The 22,687-nt window shown below is 44.1% G+C and overlaps 2 protein-coding genes across 2 annotated transcripts in view; both read left to right on the forward strand.

Moving 5' to 3' along the window:
- Nucleotides 1-7,427, forward strand: LOC137537991 (receptor-type tyrosine-protein phosphatase eta-like). The gene is made up of 7 exons (XM_068259910.1): nucleotides 1-100; nucleotides 190-444; nucleotides 2,042-2,356; nucleotides 3,240-3,518; nucleotides 3,608-3,862; nucleotides 6,787-7,102; nucleotides 7,424-7,427. The coding sequence occupies exons 1-7, from the start codon at nucleotides 1-3 to the stop codon at nucleotides 7,425-7,427; spliced, it is 1,524 nt and encodes a 507-aa protein (XP_068116011.1).
- The window catches only part of LOC137537993 (receptor-type tyrosine-protein phosphatase eta-like), a 26,873-nt gene continuing 8,014 nt past the window's right edge, over nucleotides 3,829-22,687 (forward strand). The window contains exons 1-8 of the mRNA XM_068259911.1: nucleotides 3,829-3,862; nucleotides 6,787-7,102; nucleotides 8,445-8,723; nucleotides 8,813-9,067; nucleotides 11,617-11,931; nucleotides 13,122-13,397; nucleotides 13,487-13,741; nucleotides 14,565-14,879. Of these exons, the coding sequence (XP_068116012.1) occupies nucleotides 8,624-8,723; nucleotides 8,813-9,067; nucleotides 11,617-11,931; nucleotides 13,122-13,397; nucleotides 13,487-13,741; nucleotides 14,565-14,879 (1,516 nt within the window). The 5' untranslated portion in view covers nucleotides 3,829-3,862; nucleotides 6,787-7,102; nucleotides 8,445-8,623. The remainder of the gene's footprint in view (nucleotides 3,863-6,786; nucleotides 7,103-8,444; nucleotides 8,724-8,812; nucleotides 9,068-11,616; nucleotides 11,932-13,121; nucleotides 13,398-13,486; nucleotides 13,742-14,564; nucleotides 14,880-22,687) is intronic.

The raw sequence follows: 22,687 nt of genomic DNA on the forward strand, positions 1-22,687 counted from the left end.
ATGGGTCTGACCCCAGGAGAGACGTATACCTTCACTGTATATACAGTCGCTGCTGATGGGGTCACTGAATCAGATCCGGTATCCATAGTTACCTGCACAGGTGAGGGCATCTGCCATCCTGCATCAACAATACAACTTCTGAATAGACACGTTTGTGTGAAATGCGTTCTTCTGATTATTGTGTTTCAGTTCCAGGACAAACTGCCGCCATCACGGTGAGCAGTTACCAGTCGGTGAATTCTCTGGTGGCGAGATGGGCGGCTCCAGCAGGAAAAGTGGATTATTATAACATTTCTATCACAGGAGATGTGAATAACACAATACAGACAAACACGACATCAGTGGCGTTCTCAGGATTGTCCCCGGGCAGAGAATATACAGTCACTGTGCAGACAGTCAGTGGGAGCTGCAGCAATACAGCCTCTCCGGTGACGGAGGCCACATGTGAGTAGAATCAGAGTCATGTGACTCATCCTGATACTATTCTGGCTTAAAGCGGACCTGAACTCAGAACTTCCTCTCTGCTCTAAAAGATAAGCAACAGCATAATCACCTTTAAAGAAAAAAACAACTCTTTTTTTAAACCCGACGAGCCTGCAGTAAATCTGCAATGTGTCTACTTCCTGCTTTCATGGAAGCAGACCACAGGGTAAACACAGGGTAAGTTAATACCCTGTGTTTACAAATTAGCTGCTCTGCGGTGGCAGAGGAGATTCCTGAGCTGACACAGTTGAGATTGAATTACAGTTGTGATTAGTCACAGATGAGGTGGAATTAGGCTAACATCTCTAAATACATACATTGTGCATTTCTCTGTGTCCTGTGCAAGAGTTAAAGAAGCACTATGGCGATTTTTTTTTTAAATTTTAAATATGTGCAAACATAGACAAATAAGAAGTAGGTTTTTTTCCAGAGTAAAATTACTTTCTCCTATGTTGCTGTCACTTAGGCCTCTTTCACAGTGGGACGTTGCGCTTGATGTGACGTGAAAGTCGCACAACGTGCCCCTAACGCAGCGCATGTAGGTTATGAAGTTGGACGTTATTTTGCACTGCGTTATGTGTCATTTGGTGCGCCGTTTTCGTTGCATACTGATGGAACGAAAACGGCGCATGCGTTACATTTAAAAAAAAAAAAAAAAACATTACTGGGCATGTGCAACACACATAACGCAGCAAATGTATTGCTAAACGCACAGCATGCAGCACTTCCTAAATATTGCTACACGTTACACACAACGCAACGTGTGCACTGTGAATGTCGCACAGACTTTGTACTGCTGGGCGTTAGTCTAGTTATAATTTTTTATAACGTGCGACTTTAAGTCCCAATGTGAAAGAGGCCTTACAGTAGGTAGTAGAAATCTGACAGAATGACAGGTTTTGGACTAGTCCATCTCTTCATAGGGGATTCTCAGCAAGGCTTTTATTCTTTATAAAGATATTCCCTAAAAGAATTTATACAATGATGCTGGCCAGCTTCCCTGCTCACTACACAGTTTTTTGGCAGTTGGACAGAGCAACTGCCATTCACTAAGTGCTTTTGAAAATAAATAAATCCCTGAGAATCACCCCATGAAGAGATGGACTAGTCCAAAACCTGTTGCTTCTGTCAGATTTCTACTATCTACTGTAAGTGACAGAAAAGTAATTTATAGCTAATTTTACTTTGGAAAAAACGTACTTCTTATTAGTTCATGTTTGCACATATTTTACATTTTACAACTTTTCGCCATATTGCCCCTTTAAGGATCCACTTTAATACCACTGTATATTGCCCTGGGTAAGCCAATAATTTTGGGGCTAAACATGCAGAAGGGGGTGTCGGTTTATCCGCCAGTGACAGCCTACGTGTATGGCCCACCTATGCAGCATAGGCATTGGAAGCATACCAGTAACCATAGCAACCTCTCCCGTGGTATGTAGATCTGTATTTTGGTGTGCAGCCTAATATCTACTTCAGCACGTTGCGATCCGCCACAGGGTCACTCTAACTTCTGTTGTTTAGCATAACTTTATAATCCTCTTATTCTTTTTGGCAGACCCCTCCCCACCAGGAAACATCACTTTTGACACTGTTGGTAGCGACAGCATCAGCTTATCTTGGGGAGATCCAGGAAACATGAACGGTGTGATAAGGACATATGGTGTAGCCTTTGGGAGTTTGTCTGTGATAAATAACGCCATTGTTCAGACCATTCTGGATTCTGTTAGCTCTTACTTCAGCTGGACTACATCAGATAATACAAGTGTCACCCTTCAGAATCTGACATCCGGGACCAATTACACCATTGTCGTGGTGACAGTCGGAGTCCGGGGATACTGGAGCATTCCTGTGAGCAGAAATGTCTTCACAAGTAAGACTGTTTTGTATTTATACTTTCTTTGTGACTTATTTTTCTTGTGAAAGGAGATCCAATTGTACCTGTCCATACTTCTGTATCATTCTAACATGTTTTACTCCTAAAATTAACCACTTACCCAACACAGGTTATTTCCCCTTAAAAAACACAGCAATTTTCACAAATCAAGCTCGTCCCATTCATTTGCCAATAACTTTATCACTACTTAACAGGCCAAATTGATTTATATATTGTTTTTTGCAGGACAAACTAGGCTTTCTTTGGGTAGTACTTTTTGTTAAGAAATATTTTTTTTCCTCTATGTATTTTAAAGGTAATTAGGAAAAAAAATTAAAAGTAATTAATTCTCAGTTTTCAGACATTATAGTTTAAAAATGAAAAAGTGGTACTAGGGTTACAACCCACCCACACATTGTATTTACCCATTTGTCTCAGTTAACGTTTAAATGATGTCCATAGTGCAGCGTATGGTGACAATATTTTATTTGGAAATAAAGGTGTATTTTCCGTCATTTAGCTGCTAATTGATAAGTTTGGCTTTACCAACCAATATTATCAGATTGTTTTGGAAGCGTAATAAACTGTAAACATGGCAGAAAAGTTCCTGCTGTATCCAGGAGGAAAGCAAATAACTTTATCTCCTTTTTCTCATAATTACTTAATTAGGAGTCAATCTGATCATTTGTCCTGCATCAGGCAATGATATCACTGAGCTTCAGTGAGGTGTAAATATGCAGTCAAATGACATCAGAACAGTCTTATAGTGTTTCATATTAATCTTTTACTGTGTTTAATACATTAGAGCAGAAATTTGATTGTGCAGTCACACTTTAAAGCACCTGATTAATAACAGTTTATTTATTTTTACACTTTTTAGAACCAAGAACTGTAAATTATCTGCAAGCCACTAATCTGACTGTAAATAGTGCGTACTTATACTGGAGCAGACCGGAGGAGTATCAGAGCGCCTACAGCTACAGAGTGCTGACCAATATCACCTCCTCATCCTCCACACTGATAAATGACACAACAGTGACCAGCGAATCAGCTACGGTAATGGGTCTGACCCCAGGAGAGACGTATATCTTCACTGTATATACAGTCGCTGCTGATGGGGTCACTGAATCAGATCCGGTATCTATAGTTACCTGCACAGGTGAGGGCATCTGCCATCCTGCATACACAATACAGCTTCTGAATAGACACGTGTGTGTGAAATGCGTTCTTCTGATTATTGTGTTTCAGTTCCAGGACAAGCTGCCGCCATCACGGTGAGCAGTTACCAGTCGGTGAACTCTCTGGTGGCGAGCTGGGCGGCTCCAGCAGGAAAAGTGGATTATTATAACATTTCTATCACAGGAGATGTGAATAACACAATACAGACAAACACGACATCAGTGACGTTCTCAGGATTGTCCCCAGGCAGAGAATATACAGTCACTGTGCAGACAGTCAGTGGGAGCTGCAGCAATACAGCCTCTCCGGTGACGGAGGCCACATGTGAGTAGAATCAGAGTCATGTGACTTATCCTGATACTGTTCTGTCTTAAAGCGGACCTGAACTCAGAACTTCCTCTCTGCTCTAAAAGATAAGCAACAGCATAATCGCCTAAAGAAAAACATTTCCTTGTTACAGCTGATACAAATCCTGCAATAAATCTGCAGTGTGTCTACTTCCTGCTTGCATGGAAGCAGACACTGTGTTAACATCCTGTGTTGACAAATTAGCTGCTCTGCTGTGGCAGCCATCTGACAGCTGAGAAAGTAAATTACAACTTGTTATTAGTCACAAATGAGTGGGAATGAAGCTACGCTCTCTAAATACCAACAGGGTGCATTTCTCTATATTTTCCTTCTGTCATGCAAGAGTTCAGGTCCATTTTAATACCACTGTATATTGCCCTGGATAAGCTGATATGTTTGTAGTGAATTCTGGGGCTAAACATGCAGAAGGGGGTGTCGGCTTATCCGCCAGTGACATCCTATGTGCATGGCCCACCTATGCAGTATAGGCATTGGAAGCATACCAGTAACCATAGCTACCTCTCCTGTGGTTCCTAGATCTCTATTTTGGTGTGCAGCCTAATGATGATCGTAATCAACAAATTAAGATTTAGCTAAATTTCGCGTAAATTTTCACAATTACGCTTATACGTAATTACGATTTGAAAATTCAGTTGATTTTGTCTAGATATTTGTAATTTTGCATAACATTTCGCGAAATTTCACGTAATTTCTTGCTGACTTCAGCAGTGAATAGCAAAGTTCCCATACATGCTATTGACTCCAAGATTGCTACAGATGTTAAAGAGAATTGTGGGTAAGTAAAAAAAAATAAAAATTCAAAAAGACCTTGTAGTGTTTGAGAAACTCGATTTTAAAAATGCAAGTAAGAAATGGTTTTTAAACTTAGAAAAACAACAGTTTAAAAACCATTTTTCTTTGCATTTTTAAAATCGAGTTTCTCAAACACTACAAGGTCTTTTTGAAAAATTCCTTTTTTAACTTATACCCACTATTCTGCTGAACATATGTAGCAATTTTGGTAGCAATAGCATAGATGGGGTTTTGCTATTTAATTAACTACTTTCACCTCCTGGACGTAGAAGCTACGTCCAGGAGGCCATGTGCGCTCCCGCGGCCGATTGCGTGCGTGCACGCACGCTCCCGGCAGAAGATCGTTAGCCCAGGAATCAATAAATCGGCCCATGGTGCCCGATCACTAATTGCTCTCCCCCGCAGAAAAAGCGACAGCTTCTCTTGGAAGCCTTGCTTTTTCTGCCTCTTGCGTCCCCCTACGTCACTCTGAGCATAACATGTCATGTAAACAAACCTAAGATTGCCGTCTTGTGGCAAAAAAGTAAATCTACATCTACATTAAAAAAAATAAAAATAAACATATATTTACATTAAAAAAATTACTATTTACATCCCACCCTCCCAAAAATACCCAAATTAAATGTTTAATATTAATAATAAAAAAACATTAAAATAAAAAAAACACAAGTATTTACCTAAGGGTCTAAACTTTTTAAATATCTATGTAAAGATGAAATATTTCTATTTTTTTTTTATTTTTTTATTATAAGCATGTAAATAGTGATGGATGCAAAATGGAAAAAAAATGCACTTTTATTTCCAAATAAAATATTGTTGCCATACATTGTGATAGGGACATAATTTAAACAGTGTAATAACCGGGACAAATGGGCAAATACAATACGTGTGTTTTAATTATGGAGGCATGTATTATTTCAAAACTATAATGGCCGAAAACTGAGAAATAATGAATTTTTTCAGTTTTTTTCTTATTTTTACTGTTAAAATGCATTTACAGTAAGGTAGCTCTTAGCAAAAATGTACCACCCAAAGAAAGCCCAATTGGTGGCAGAAAAAACAAGATATAGATCAGTTCATTGTGATAAGTAGTGATAAAGTTATAGGCTAATGAATGGGAGGTGAACATTGCTCGGATGCATAAAGTGAAAACGACTGAGGGCTGAAGTAGTTAAGCACAAAATTATGCAAAATTTTGAAATACTACTATTATATACAAAATTAATTACGATTTTCTCTGAAATTTTGCATTATGATTATGATGTGTAATCGCGAATTTGTATGCAAAATTTCACATGTGTGAAATTTCGACCCACCACTGGTGGAGCCTAATATCTACTTCGAAAAGGCAGTATGGAGCTAGTGGATGCCCCTTGGATGCGATCTGGCCCCCACAGTCTGGACTTGGCTGCTCCCGATAAAACCACTGTAGTAAAAGAAGAAAAGAGAGGGGCGCTCTGAGTCCGTTGCACTGCTGGACTGTGCTCTAATAGGACAGGTCTCACCTGTTTGTGGTGGGGCTTGCACAGCGTACACAGCCCAGATCAGCCTTGTCCCTCTTAGCCGAGCCGGGGACTGAGCTCTAACGCGGGGCGGAAGTGACGTCACTCGCTCCAGGAAGTAGTAGGTCAGTTGCCGGGTAACGCCAGACAGCTCAATACGGAGCTTCTGGCCTTGTGCAATATATATTGCTGAACAGGAAACTTCACGGAAGTGAAGGTAGATAGACTTGGATATGATAGGAATATAAAATTTTATTAAAACAACGCGTTTCGCGGAGATAATTTTATATTCCTATCATATCCAAGTCTATCTACCTTCACTTCCGTGAAGTTTCCTGTTCAGCAATATATATTGCACAAGGCCAAGAGGGACAAGGCTGATCTGGGCTGTGTACGCTGTGCAAGCCCCACCACAAACAGGTGAGACCTGTCCTATTAGAGCACAGTCCAGCAGTGCAACGGACTCAGAGCGCCCCTCTCTTTTCTTCTTCTAATATCTACTTCAGCACGTTGCGATCCACCACAGGGTCACTTTACCTTCTGCTGTTTAACATAACTTTATAATCCTCTTATTCTTTTTGGCAGACCCCTCCCCATCAGGAAACATCACTTTTGACACTGTTGGTAGCGACAGCATCAGCTTATCTTGGGGAGATCCAGGAAACATGAACGGTGTGATAAGGACATACGGTGTAGCCTTTGGGAGTTTGTCTGCGATAAATAACGCCAGTGTTCAGACCATGCTGGATTCTGTTAGCTCTTACTTCAGCTGGACTACATCAGATAATACAAGTGTTCACCCTTCAGAATCTGACATCCGGGACCAATTACACCATTGTCGTGGTGACAGTCGGAGTCCGGGGGTACTGGAGCATTCCTGTGAGCAGAAATGTCTTCACAAGTAAGTCTGTTTTGTATTTACCGGTATACTTTCTTTGTGCTTTGTTTTCCTTGTGAAAGGAGATCCAATTGTACCTGTCCATACTTCTGTATCGTTCTTGACAAGTTGTACTTCTAAAATTAACCACTTACCTACCACAGGTTATTTCCCTTTAAAAAACACAGCATTTTTCACAAATCAAGCTCCTCCCGTTCATTTGCCAATAACTTTATCGCTACTTAACACGCCAAAATGATTTATATATTGTTTTTTGCAGGACAAACTAGGCTTTCTTTGGGTAGTACTTTTTGTTAATAGTTTTTAGCTCTTTGTATTTTACAGGTAATGAGGAAAAAAATGAAAAAAGTAATTAATTCTCAGTTTTCAGACATTATAGTTCAAAAATGAAAAAGTGTTACTAGGGTTACAACCCACATTGTATTTACCCATTTGTCTCAGTTATAACGTTTAAACGATGTCCATAGTGCAATGTATGGTGACAATATTTTATTTGGAAATAATGGTGTATTTTCCATCATTTAGCTGCTAATTGACAAGTTTGGCTTTGCCAACCAGTATTATCAGATTGTGTTGGAAGTGTAATAAACTGTGTAAACAAGGCAGAAAAATATCCAGGGGGAAAGCAGATAACTTCATTTCCTTTATTTGCTCATAATTACTTAAGAGTCAATCTGATCACTTGTCATGCATCAGGCAATGATATCATTTAGCTTCAGTGAGGTGTAAATATGCAGTCAAATGACATCAGAGCTGTCTTATAGTGCTTCATATTCTTTTTTTTTTTTTTTTACTGTTTAATGCATTAGAGCAAAAATTTGATCACACTTTAAAGAGACACTGAAGCGAAAAAAAAATATGATATAGTGAATTGGTTGTGTACTATGGATAATTACTAGAAGATTAGCAGCAAAGAAAATATTCTCATACTTTTATTTTCAGGTATATAGTGTTTTTTCTAACATTGCATCATTCTATATTATGTGCAGATTACACAACACTCAGCATTCAAAATGAGTCTTTCAGAGCAGTCTGTGAAGTAATGACCTCTCCTCTAGCAGAGGAAAAGTAAATAGTCCAGGAACAGTTGAGATAATAAAAGTCAGATAACAGCCCTCTCCAGACTAACTTAGTCGGAGAGCTTGATGGCTTGTTTGCATAGAGATAACAACTGGAGTTTCTCAACTCTTCGTGTACTGGAAACAATTACACTGATGTATCTGATCTTAATGTTTTATTTCTTAGCTGTGCTACATACAAATCATAATATCATCATTTTTTTTTTCGCTTCAGTGTCTCTTTAAAGCACCTGTTTAATAAGTTTAATTATTTTTACACGTTTTAGAACCCAGAACTGTAAATTATCTGCAAGCCACTAATCTGACTGTAAATAGTGCGTTCTTATACTGGAGCAGACCGGAGGAGTATCAGAGTGCCTACAGCTACAGAGTGCTGACCAATGTCACCTCCTCATCCTCCACACTGATAAATGACACAACAGTGACCAGCGAATCAGCTACGGTAATGGGTCTGACCCCAGGAGAGACGTATATCTTCACTGTATATACAGTCGCTGCTGATGGGGTCACTGAATCAGATCCGGTATCCATAGTTACCTGCACAGGTGAGGGCATCTGCCATCCTGCATACACAATACAACTTCTGAATAGACACGTTTGTGTGAAATGCATTCTTCTGATTATTGTGTTTCAGTTCCAGGACAAGCTGCCGCCATCACGGTGAGCAGTTACCAGTCGGTGAATTCTCTGGTGGCGAGCTGGGCGGCTCCAGCAGGAAAAGTGGATTATTATAACATTTCTATCACAGGAGATGTGAATAACACAATACAGACAAACACGACATCAGTGAGGTTCTCAGGATTGTCCCCAGGCAGAGAATATACAGTCACTGTGCAGACAGTCAGTGGGAGCTGCAGCAATACAGCCTCTCCGGTGACAGAGGCCACATGTGAGTAGAATCAGAGTCATGTGACTGATCCTGATACTATTCTGGCTTACAGCGGACCTGAACTCAGAACTTCCTCTCTGCTCTAAAAGATAAGCAACAGTATAATAACCGTTAAAGAAAAACATTTCCTTTTTACAACTGATACAAATCCTGCAATAAATCTGCAGTGTGTCTACCTACTGCTTTCATGGAAGCAGACATATTGTTAACATCCTGGGTTTACAAATTAGTTGCAATGTGGTGGCAGAGGAGATTCCTGAGCTGACACAGCTGAGATCAAATTACAGTTGTGATTAGTCATAGATGAGTGGGAATTAGGCTAACCTCTCTAAATACATACATGGTGCATTTCTCTGTATTTTTCTCTGTCCTTTGCAAGAGTTCAGTTCCACTTTAATCCCACTGTATATCAGTGCTGCTCGGATACCCCTTTTCAAAATCCAGATCAGATATCCGATTTCAAAATTTTCCAATCCGGATCGGATATCCGACCTCAGTATCCGGGCGGATTCGGATATCCAGATAAAAAAAAGGAAGTGGTCTTTAAATTGCTTTAAAATGTTTTTTTTAGGGTAAATGAGGCATGTAGCATTATTTTTTAAAGGGGAACACTAATTGATGATGCGGGGACTTAAAATCCCCTCCCCCCAAACAAAAAATGGCTGTCAATTAACATCAGGACTAGGTTCCAGTCAGCGGTCGTGCAGCCCACATTGTGTCCAAAGTCCAACCGCACAACTGGGACATGACAGTTTTAAGCCAAGACCCCTCCAAAAATTATGCAGCAATTGTGTTTTGGGTTAAATATAGGTGGTATCAGTGGCCTGTGGCTCCCTGGCGGTGGGAGCTGCACAGGCAGCAGGGGCAGGGCAATGCAGCAGCAGCAGGTGTAACGTGTACCAGGAGAATGCTGGACTTGGCACGTGTCAAGTGGCACGACCTACATGCCAAGTGCCACGTCCAACCTCACAACTAGGACATGACAGTTTTCAGCCAAGACACCACCAAAAAATTAAGCAGTAATTGTGTTTTGGGTTAAATATAGGTGGTATCAGTGGCCTGTGGCACCCTGGTCTGGCGGTGGGAGCTGCACAGGCAGCAGGAGCAGGGCATTGCAGCAGCAGCAGGTGTTATGTGTGCCAGGAGCATGCCAGATGTGGCACTTGGCACATGTCACTTGGCATGTGTCAAGTGGCACTTGGCACGTGTCACTTGGCAAGTGACACGTGCCAAGTGACACGTGACACGTGCCAAGTGCTAAGTGACAGTCAGACAGCAGAGGAGAAGACACTAGTGCACACTAACTGTCACACTGGCACTGCTCACAGCACAACGGTTCTGTAAAAAAGCTAACAGTAGTACTACTACTCTAACAACTACTAGCACTGACTGCAATACTACAGTACTCACTACACAATAACACAGTAACTCTATCCCCTAATCCCTAAGCTAACCTATACTGTAGCTAGCTAAGGCTAATAGCTGGCCAGCAGGCAGCAGCTGGCCTGTGCACAGCACACACTCAGACACATAGCAGCTGCCTGCAGCACACACTCTGACTGTCACACAATGACATCAAGCTAATTAATGATTTAACAATAGTGTAGTGATAGTGAAGGGGTTAATCACTGAACAGCTTTCGGTTTATCACTGTGTACAGCCCTTGCTAGGCCAGCAGCTCTGACTGTCTCTGACTGTCACACAATGACTGTCACACAATGACATAAAGCTAATTAACGATTTAACAATAGTGTAGTGATAGTGAAGGAGGTGTTAATCACTGAACAGTTTTAGATTTATTACTGTGTACAGCCCTTGCTAGGCCAGCAGCACTGGAGCATGTCTCTCAGTGAGCATTCCCAAGCTAGGATAAAAAGTCTCATCATGGCAGCCCTCCTTATTATACAGGGGGGCTGGCCAGTGTTCCTTTCTGTGATTTGGTGCCAGGGTTTAGGCTGGGAGCCCTCTGATTGGCTCAATAAGGTCAGGTGGGGCTGGCCAGGGTTCCCCTCTGTAATTGGTTGCTAGGGCTTCTGCTGGGAGCCATCTGATTGGCTCCAGGACGTCATCTCCTTAGTTACAGTATTTCAGATCCGGATATCCGCTAATATCCGTGGATATCCGCATTATGCGACCAAATATCCGTAGATAGCTATCCGGATTTGGGCCCAGGTATTCGGAATCCGAATCCAGTCGAATAGCTGGAAAAAAGGTCGGATATCCGGGTTACCCGGATATCCGGAATCTGGATGAGCAGCACTGCTGTATATTGCCCTGGATAAGCGGTTATTTTTGTACCGAATTCTGGGGCTAAATATGCGGAAGGGGGCGTCGGCTTATCCACAAGTGACAGCCTATGTGCATGGCCCACCTATGCCGAATAGGCATTAGAAGCATACCAGTAACCATAGCTACCTCTCCCGTGGTTCCCAGATCTCTATTTTGGTGTGCAGCCTAATATCTACTTCAGCATGTTGCAATCCGCCACAGGGCCACTTTAACTTCTGTTGTTTATCATAAATTTATAATCCTCTTATTCTTTTTGGCAGACCCCTCCCCATCAGGAAACATCACTTTTGACACTGTTGGTAGCGACAGAATCAGCTTATCTTGGGGAGATCCAGGAAACATGAACGGTGTGATAAGGACATACGGTGTAGCCTTTGGGAGTTTGTCTGCGATAAATAACGCCAGTGTTCAGACCATGCTGGATTCCGTTAGCTCTTACTTCAGCTGGACTACATTAAATAATACAAGTGTCACCCTTCAGAATCTGACATCCGGGACCAATTACACCATTGTCGTGGTGACAGTCGGAGTCCGGGGGTACTGGAGCATGCCTGTGAGCAGAAATGTCTTCACAAGTAAGGCTGTTTTGTATTTACCGGTATACTTTCTTTGTGCCTTGTTTTCCTTGTGAAAGGAGATCCAATTGTGCCTGTCCTACTTCTGTATCGTTCTTGACATGTTGTACTCCTAAAATTAACCACTTACCTACCACAGGTTATTTCCCCTTAAAAAAAACACAGCATTTTTCACAAATCAAGGTCCTCCCGTTCATTTGCCAATAACTTTATCGCTACTTAACACACCAAAATGATCTATATATTGTTTTTTGCAGGACAAACTAGGCTTTCTTTGTGTAGTACTTTTTGTTAAGACATATTTTTACCTCTATGTACTGTATTTTAAAGGTAATTCGAAAAAAAAATGAAAAAGTAAAGAATTCTCTGTTTTCAGCCTTTATAGTTTAAAAATAAAAAAGTGGTACTATGGATACAACCCACACATTTTATGTGCCCATTTGTCCTAATTATAATGTTTAAATTATGTCCCTAGTGCAGTGTATGGTGACAAAATTTTATTTGGAAATAAAGGCGTAATTTACGTCATTTAGCTGCTAATCGGTAAGCTTCGCTTTTGCCAACCAGCATTATCAGATTGCTTTGGAAACGTAATAAACTGTAAACAAGGCAAAAAAGTTCCTCCTGTATCCAGGGGAAAGCAGATTACTTAATTTACTTTATTTGCTCACAATTACTTAATTAGGAGTCAATCTGATCAGGCAATGATATCAGTTAGCTTTAGTGAGGTGTTAATATGCAGTCAAATGACATCAGAGCAGTCTTAGGGCTTGATTCACAAAGCGGTGCTAACCTACTTAGAACGTCTAAAGTCATTAGACGTGCTAACCAGGGTGCAAAGTAGGTTAGCACCAGATTTCTCAATCAGTTCGCGCGATAAGTAGTGCAAAGTCCTATGCGTGCGCTAAGTCCCATAGGCTTTAATGGGCACTTCGCGCGGACTGCCCTGCGCACTGTGCGGTGCGCGCATAAAGTTTTACGTGTGTAAAGTTTGCACGCGAAAAGCTCGTTTAGACGTGCTAAGGGGGTTTTCACAGGCGTGCTAACAGTTAGCACCGCTTTGTGAATCGAGCCCTTATAGTGTTTCATTTTCATTTCTACACTGTTTTATACATTAGAGCAGAAATTTGATTTTGAGTGTAGTCACACTTTAAATCACCTAATAGTTTATTTATTTTTACACTTTTTAGAACCAAGAACTGTAAATTATCTGCAAGCCACTAATCTGACTGTAAATAGTGCATACTTATACTGGAGCAGACCAGAGGAGTATCAGAGCGCCTACAGATACAGAGTGCTGACCAATGTCACCTCATCCTCCACACTGATAAATGACACAACAGTGACCAGCGAATCAGCTACAGTAATGGGCCTGACCCCAGGAGAGACGTATACCTTCACTGTATATACAGTCGCTGCTGATGGGGTCACTGAATCAGATCCGGTATCTATAGTTACCTGCACAGGTGAGAGCATCTGCCATCCTGCATCAACAATACAACTTCTGAATACACATGTGTGTGTGAAATGCGTTCTTCTGATTATTGTGTTTCAGTTCCAGGACAAGCTGCCGCCATCACGGTGAACAGTTACCAGTCGGTGAATTCTCTGGTGGCGAGCTGGGCGGCTCCAGCAGGAAAAGTGGATTATTATATTGTGGTGGTAACAGGAGATGTGAATAGCACAATACAGACCAGCGATACAGGAGTGAACATCACTGGATTATCCCCAGGAAGGGAATACGCAATCACTGTGCAGACAGTCAGTGGGAACTGCAGCAATAATGCCTCTCCGGTGAAAGACGCCACATGTGAGTAGCATTGGAGTCAGGTGACTTATGGAGATCTCTGGGAATTCCCCCATATATTGATGAGAATCCATTTGTAGTCTTGTCCACCACTCTGTGAAGCACACCTGAACTCGATGAAAATTTGCCATAACTGGGGTTTCTTTAGTGTCCTCATGAACTGCATGGCCCCTCAGCATCACCAGCCTTCTCTCCATGTTAGAGATAGCCCCCTCTCCTGGTCACTATTGAAAGGTTCATGTTCTGTCCACCAATGTGTGCCCCCCCCCCCCCCCCCCATTGCTGTGTGCATAAGCCTCGGCCGGTAGTTCACTGGGCAAGTATGGCTATGAATGTTTCCAAACTGCACACCAAGAACGTTCTTGGCCTCAGATAATCTGTTCAGACATTTAGCATCACAATCAAGGAAGGCTTACAGAATGTACATAGCATGAGATCTGTTTCAACGGGGTCTAGTCAGAGCTTTGAATGGGAGGCATCGCTTCAACACCAAGAGAGGCCAGCAAAGGGGCCACACAGTTTATGGTGACATAGTAAGGAGGCTTTTTGTCCCTTTCAGGCCCTTACACACTCCTAGGAGTTCTGGTTCGGCATGAGCTTGTTGGGCAATCTGTAACTTTACGTGTCAGGAGGCACGTGGTCAGGGACATGCAGATGTGTGGCCAGCACAAGTGGAGCCATGGCCCTGATTAGTGGAGAAGCTGCCATGGTTCATAGAGCTCTATTTGAGCAAGCAGCATTACATCAATGTTGCTATCCTCCACAGGGTCACTTTAACTTCTGTTGTTTAACACATAACCTTCAATCATCTTATTATTTTTGGCAGATCCCTCCCCACCAGGAAACATCACTTTTGACACTGTTGGCAGCGACAGCATCAGCTTATCTTGGGGAGATCCAGGAAACATGAACGGTGTGATAAGGACATACGGTGTAGCCTTTGGGAGTTTGTCTGCGATAATTAACGCCAGTGTTCAGACCATGCTGGATTCCAATAGTTCTTACTTCAGTTGGATTACATCATATAATACAAGTGTCACCCTTCAGAATCTGACATCGGGGACCAATTACACCATTGTCGTGGTGACACTCGGAGTCCGGGGGTACTGGAGCATTCCTGTGAGCAGAAATGTCTTCACAAGTAAGTCTGTTTGTATTTATACTTTCTTTTTTTTTCCATGTGAAAGGAGATCCAGTTGTACTTATTTATCAGCATGTCTTTACCAACCTTTTACTTCTAGCATAAGGCTTAAAAAGAACCTAAGTCGGTCACTAACTATGATTAATAAAAAGCGTACTACCTGATCCTGGGGGATTGGCTGGATCAGGTAGCATCCAATTCCACCTCTCCCTGCTGCTCCTATGTGCTGCAGTCTTCTACTTTCGTTTTTGTGACCTTTGGGGTGACGACGCTGCAAATGCAGCTCTGTGCTCTCCTCTGAGAGCACAGAGTGGTGATTGGCATGGAGGGGGCGGGGGAGAGGCGAGGAGCAGGCAGAGGAGAGCCAGTGAGAGGCTCTTAGAGGTGGGGAAGGAGCGTTATGCAGCAGTCCCTTTGCACAAAGGGACACCCCTTCCTCATTACTCTGTCTACAAGCTCCTTGTCCCCAGACACAGAGGTGGGCTACAGGGGAACCTGTCACCGGACCGGAGGTCACACGGAGGAATGTCCTTCAGGTGGGAACAGAGGCTGTGTACCTTTTTTGTAGTAAAAAATGCTATAGGTACACTTTAAGGGCTCCTTACCAATAGACACGCTTTAACCTAGAGGCTGCAAGTGCCTCCAAGGTCACTCCTGGAATGATGTAAAGCACACCGCGTTGCCACTGGTGCAATCCAGGCTTTCACTGATAAACAGACACTTTCCATACAATGAAATGGGACTTTGAAATGCACCAAAAGTCACACAGAAAAAGCCATAGAAAGTGTGCATGATTCCTGTGCAATTTGTGATTTCTAGCTGAAACCCACCTTTATTGGGTACGCATGTTGCCAGTACAGCAGCTTCTTCAGGTATACAAGATCAGGCTCTGTACCAGTGTTTGGGTATAGTGCCTCTTAAACATTAGGTGATCTGGCCATGTCAAAAAGCCAAGTCATTTACCCAATAAAGCCTTTTCTAAAAAGTCTGTGGCTGGTAGTCTAAGGGCTGGTTCAGACGGGCGTTTTTGTGGCGTTTAACGCGGCGTTTCAGAAGCAGCGTTTTTTGGGATCTACTGCCATCCCATGCAAGTAAATGGGAGAGTTTAGAGCTGGCTTTTGCAGGCTTTCATGAAAGCCTGGCAGTAGATCCCGGCGTTGCGTCTAGTCTCGAAAGCAACATGCTGCTTTCAGAGACGGTAAACGCCAGGAAACAATAGCAGAGACCAGAACTGCTAGCCTTGAATGCTTCCCAAAAGCCTTTAAAAGCTAGCTTTAAAACGCTGGCATTTAAACGCTGGCGTTTGAACGCAATGCCAAGCAAAAGCTCAGCAGACGCCCGTGTGAACCAGCCCTTACGGTATGTACGGTGCTCCATCAAGACAGGATAACACCATCTGACCGTTATTGGCAATGATTGTTTCTGGGCCACAACGGGGTCCCCTTTGTGAAGGCACAGAACAGATCAAATAAATACTATTCAATGAGGCAGTAAAAGTACGACTCCCAGTATTCAGTACGACCTTCTGTGAAATTTTGGACTTTTGGATTGCTACTAGTCCAGCCCCTGCATCCACACTGTTTAAGGTCCTTATACATGTTTTTGAGGTTTTTAGAAATGACAGTCGACTAGCTGCCTCTTTAGCTGTTACTGTTTCCTTACTTCATGTGTTTATTTCTTTCTTGCCCTCATAACAGTCATTTCACACATTGGGCTTGATTCACAAAGCGGTGCAAACACTTTGCACGCCTGTGAAAACCCCTTTATCACGCCTAAACTCAGTTTAGGCATGATAAGAAGAAACTCGCGCAAACTTTTGCGCGCGCTACCACGCACGCGCGCGCGCAGCGGCCCCCGCTTCGCGCGAAGCTCCCATTAAGCCCTATGGGACTGTACGCGCGGAAACTTCGCGCGAGTTAGAGCACAAAGCGGTGATAACTTTGCTGGTGCAAAGGTTATCACGCCTAAAGTCTTTTAGGCGTGATAACTGAGTTATCACCGCTTTGTGAATCGAGCCCCTTGCCTACTCCCTAATTACACATTTGCATGTTTTTAAAATGGGTAACACTGTCTGTGTGCAATGAAAGAGTACCTACAGTGACATATGCATTATAGTAACCCCTAATGTAACACAGGTGTGGTGATTAAAAGGCTAATAACTTAACTGTTCACCATGAAACATACATTACCCACTTCCCAACTAGTTTTTTCCCCTTAAAAACCAGAGCACTTTTCACATCACACTCCTCCAATTTATTTACCATTAACTTTGTCGCTACTTATCGCAACAAAATGATCTATATATTGGTTGGGAGTTGTTTTGCCACAAATTCGGCTTTCTTTGGGTGGTACTTTTTTTAATAATATTTTTGTTTGCATTTTAAAAAGAAAAAGGAGAAAAACAAATGAAAAAAAATCATTCTTTCTTAGCTTTCTGTCATTATTGCTTTAAAATAAATTGTGCTATTGTAGATAAAACCATCTAAACCCAATTATTACAAAATTTAAATTATGTCCCCAGTACAATGTATGGTGATAATATTTAATTTTGAAAGTATAGCTGGCATTTTTATACTATATAAATAATTACAAGCCATTATTTACAAAAATAACAGTAATATGACATACATACTAAAAAGAATCCCTACGGTATCGGTTAATGTATTTTTTTTTAACAATGATATTATTTTAAGTTTCTCATTGTGGTAACTATGGGGTAAGGGGGTAAGAGGGGTTAATAACTAATAACTAATAAAATGTATTTATTTTTATATATAATAATGTATGTTGGTGTATTTTTACTTTTTGGCCACAAGGTGGTGCCATACTTAAAGTGGTCTGAAAGCCAGCATTTCTACTTTGCTCTAAAAGATTCCTCATATCTTGAAAGTTACTATCCCAGAAAAAAAAACTATAGCAGAACATCACTGAAATGATTAAACAAAGCACTTTCTCCTGCTATTCAGCTTCAAATCTGCATCCAAACTTGAGATAACAGTATCTTTTTTACTTGTTAAAGGGAACCAGAGAGGAAGGATAGGGAAAAATAGCAAAAGGTTTTATACATACCTGGGGTTTCCTCCAGCCCCATAAGCACGGATCGCTCCCACGCCGCAAACCTCCGCTTCCTGTATCGCCGGTACTGGGCCCCGTCACTTCCGGCGGATGCGGGCAATTGTTCGCATCACAGGGGCTCCCTCCATACCCTTACGCATGCGGCTGCGCAGTATGCAGCCGCACGCTTAGGTATATGGAGGGAGCCCGTGTGATGCGGACAATTGGCCGCGTCCGCCGGCCGACTGGCCGACTCGCGGCAATGACGGGACCCGGTACCGGCGGATCCAGGCAGCGGAGGACGGCGGCGTGGGAACGGTCCAGGCTTATGGGGCTGGAGGAAGCCCCAGGTATGTATAAAACCTTTCCCCCAACGTCTCTGGTTCCCTTTAAACACAAATGTATCAACACTGAAATGTAAACAAACACTGAGAAACTGTCTCTGTTTCAGGCACACACAGTGTTCAGAATAGCTCATTAGAAGATTTTAATATATACAGGATCTTCTCAAAAAATTAGCATATTGTGATAAAGTTCATTATTTTCTGTAATGTACTGATAAACATTAGACTTTCATATATTTTAGATTCAAATACACACAACTGAAGTAGTTCAAGCCTTTTATTGTTTTAATATTGATGATTTTGGCATACAGCTCATGAAAACCCAAAATTCCTATCTCAAAAAATTAGCATATTTCATCCGACCAATAAAAGAAAAGTGTTTTTAAAACAAAAAAAAAAGTCAACCTTCAAATAATTATGTTCAGTTATGCACTCAATACTTGGTCGGGAATCCTTTTGCAGAAATGACTGCTTCAATGCGGCGTGGCATGGAGGCAATCAGCCTGTGGCACTGCTCAGGTGTTATGGAGGCCCAGGATGCTTCGATAGCGGCCCTAAGCTCATCCAGAGTGTTGGGTCTTGCGTCTCTCAACTTTCTCTTCACAATATCCCACAGATTCTCTATGGGGTTCAGGTCAGGAGAGTTGGCAGGCCAACTGAGCACAGTAATACCATGGTCAGTAAACCATTTACCAGTGGTTTTGGCACTGTGAGCAGGTGCCAGGTCGTGCTGAAAAATTAAATTTTCATCTCCTGATCGGAGATCGCCGAAGGCGATCGAAGCGGGCGGGGGGATGCCGCTGAGCAGCGGCTATCATGTAGCGAGCCCTGGGCTCGCTACATGATTTAAAAAAAACAAAACAAAAAAAAAACTGCTACGCTGCCTCCTGGCGGAATTGTTTATACCGCCAGGAGCAGGGCCGTGCAGAGGGTCCTTAAGTGGGGGGTGCTCAAATTTAAAAAAGGGGCCTGGCAACGTCTCCCCCCACATGCCCCCCTCCTCGTTTCTGGCTAGGGGGGTATTGGTTGTCATGTGGGTGCTGAATGCAGATGCTGGATGCCATGTGGGTTCTGGGTGTGAGTACACAGTGTCATGTGGGTGCTGGCTATGGTTGGGTATCGAGTGTCATGCAGGTGTTGATTGCAAGTACTTAGTGCCATGTAAGATCTGGGTGCATGTACTGTGCTGAATTGGGTGCTGAATATTGGTGGGATTGTTGTGGGTGCAGGGGGTGGGAGATCACTGTGGGTACTGCTATGAATGGCATAGTTAATGCTAGGGGAGGTAGAGGTTAGTGTGGTTTCTGGGGGAGGTAGAGCTCAGTGTGGGTGCTGGGGGAAGGGTAGGTACTGTGGGTGCTGGGGGGAGTAACTGCCAGTGCTGTAGAAGGTAGAGGTCAGTATGAGTGCTGGAGGAAAGGGAGGTCACTGTGGGTCCTTTGGGGAAAGTCACTGTGAGTCTTGGGGGAGGTAGAGGTCATTGTGGGTGCTGGAGGAAGGGGAGGTCCCTTGGGTGCTGCTGTGAATGGCATAGTTGCTGCTAAGGGAGGAAGAGGTCAGTGTGGGTGCTGGGGGAAGGGTAATTCACTGTAGGCATTGTGGAAGTAAGAGATCAGTATGGGTGCTGGAGGAAGAGGAGGTGAATATGGGTGCTGGGATAGTCAGTGTAGTTACTGGAGGAGGGAGTGGATGCTGGGTGTTGGGAGAGGATATTGTGGGCACTGGCAATGGGAGAGATCACTGTAGGTGCTGCTTTTGGGATGGGAGGTCCCTGTGGGTGCTGCAGGGAACAGGAGGGTAGCCACTGGGGGAGTGAAAGGTCACTGTGGGTGCTAGGTGATGGGAGATATCACTGTGGGTACTGGGGGGGGGGAGAGATCAGTATGGGTCTTAGGTGGAGGGAGAAGTCACTGTGAGTGCTAGGTGGATGGAGAGGTCACTGTGGGTGCTGGGGGAGGGAGAGGTTACTTTGGGTGCTAGGTGGAGGAAGAGGTCACTGTGGGTGCTAGATGGAGGGAACGGTCACTGTGGGTGCTAGGTGGAGGGAGAGGTCACTGTGGGTGCTAGGTGGAGGGAGAGGTCACTGTGGGTGCTAGGTGATGGGAGATATCACTGTGGGTACTGGGGAGGGCGAGGTCAGTATGGGTCCGAGGTGGAGGGAGAAGTCACTGTGGGTGCTAGGGAGGGAGTGGTCACTGTGGGAGGGGTAGGTTAGTGTGGGTGCTGGGGTAGGGAGGATCACTGCTAGAGCTGGGGAGGGAGAGGTCACTGGGTGCTAGGTAAAGGGAGAGGTCACTGTGGGTGCTAGGGGAGGGAGAGGTCACTGTGGGTACTAGGTGGATGGAGAGCTCACTGTGGGTGCTAGGAGTGGGAGTGGTCACTGTGGGTACTAGGTGGAGGGAGAGGTCGCTATTAGAGTTGGGCCGAACCTCCGATTTTAGGTTCGCGAACCTGGTTCGCAAACTTCCGCGGAAGGTTCGGCTCGCGTTAAAGTTCGCAAACCGCAATAGACTTCGAAGGGGATGCGAACTTTGAAAAAAAAAATAATTATGCTGGCCACAAAAGTGATGGAAAAGATGTTTCAAGGGGTCTAACACCTGGAGGGGGGCATGGCGGAGTGGGATACATGCCAAAAGTCCCGGGGAAAAATCTGGATTTGACGCAAAGCAGCGTTTTAAGGGCAGAAATCACATTGAATGCTAAATGACAGGCCTAAAGTGCTTTCAAACATCTTGCATGTGTATACATCAATCAGGTAGTGTAATTAAGGTACTGCTTCACACTGACACACCAAACTCACCGTGTAACGCACCGCAAACAGCTGTTTGTGTAGTGACGGCCGTGCTGGACTGGTGCGCACCATGGCGAGAGTGCAGGTTTTGGTGGCTTTACAGCCCATATGGTCGCCTGGCTGATGTAGCTGAATGACAGAACAGTGACTGTCCAGCTGATCAAATTTGGTCTGACCACAATGAGGCAACGACCTTATTATCGTGGGTGTGCCCCCCGAGACACTCATCTAGGCGCCGGTCATTGCTTCATTGTGATACGCAAGCCCCTTCACCACGGCAAGGTAATGATCACGAAGGGGAATGGGCGCATGTACATGCCTTTTCTTTTGTTGTTGCAGCTGCCCGCAGTGCAGCCAGAAAAATTAGGCAGTCATGTACACGCACCAGAAAAATTATTACAGCGGCCGCTGCTAGCAGTGGCCTAAAAAATTCAGCAATCCGCCTGGAGTCCCGGACCCTGTTGGTGGTGGCGGAGAAGGTAGTCAAGTGGCCTGCAGGCAGACATGCTGTGTGGAGGGACTGGGAGCGACTTAGTCTTCTTGGGGCAGGCCAGGCAGCCAGTCACACGGCGTGCAGGCAGAGATGCTGTGTGTGCGGGGACTGACTTAGTCTTGGGGCGGGCAGCAGCCCTCCGGGATCCATGCCTCATTCATTTTGATAAAGGTGAGGTACTTAACACTTTTGTGACTTAGGCGACTTCTCTTCTCTGTGACAATGCCTCCAGCTGCGCTGAAGGTCCTTTCTGACAGGACGCTTGCGGCAGGGCAGGAGAGAAGTTGGATGGCAAATTGGGACAGCTCTGGCCACAGGTCAAGCCTGCGCACCAAGTAGTTCAAGGGTTCCTCATCGCTGTTCACAGCAGTGTCTACATCCACACTTAAGGCCAGGTAGTCGGCTACCTGCCGTTCCAGGCATTGGTGGAGGGTGGATCCGGAAGGGCTACGGCGAGGCGTTGGACTAAAGAACGTCCGCATGTCCGACATCACCATGAGATCGCTGGAGCGTCCTGTCTTTGACTGCGTGGACACGGGAGGAGGATTAGTGGCAGTGGTACCTTGCTGGCGTTGTGCCGTCACATCACCCTTAAAGGCATTGTAAAGCATAGTTGACAGCTGGTTCTGCATGTGCTGCATCCTTTCCACCTTCCGGTGAGTTGGTAACAGGTCCGCCACTTTGTGCCTGTACCGAGGGTCTAGTAGTGTGGCCACCCAGTTCAGCTCATTCCCCTTGAGGTTTTTTATACGGGGGTCCCTCAACAGGCAGGACAGCATAAAAGACGACATCTGCACAAAGTCGGATCCAGTACCCTCCATCTCCTCTTGCTCTTCCTCAGTGACGTCAGGTAAGTCAACCTCCTCCCCCCAGCCGCGAACAATACCACGGGAAGGTTGAGCAGCACAAGCCCCTTGCGATGCCTGCTGAGGTTGTTCTCCTGCCGCTGTCCCCTCCTCCTCCTCCTCCTCCTCCTCCCCCAAAGAAACACCTTGCTCATCATCCTCTGAGTCTGACTCGTCTTCTGCACACGACTTCTCTTCTTCCTCCTCCTCCCCCCTCTGTGCTGCCGCAGGTGTTGAGGAAACAGCTGGGTCTGATGAAAATTGGTCCCATGCCTGTTCCT

This window comes from Hyperolius riggenbachi, chromosome 11, assembly GCF_040937935.1.
Source record: "Hyperolius riggenbachi isolate aHypRig1 chromosome 11, aHypRig1.pri, whole genome shotgun sequence".
In the NCBI taxonomy this organism is placed as follows: Eukaryota; Metazoa; Chordata; class Amphibia; order Anura; family Hyperoliidae; genus Hyperolius; species Hyperolius riggenbachi.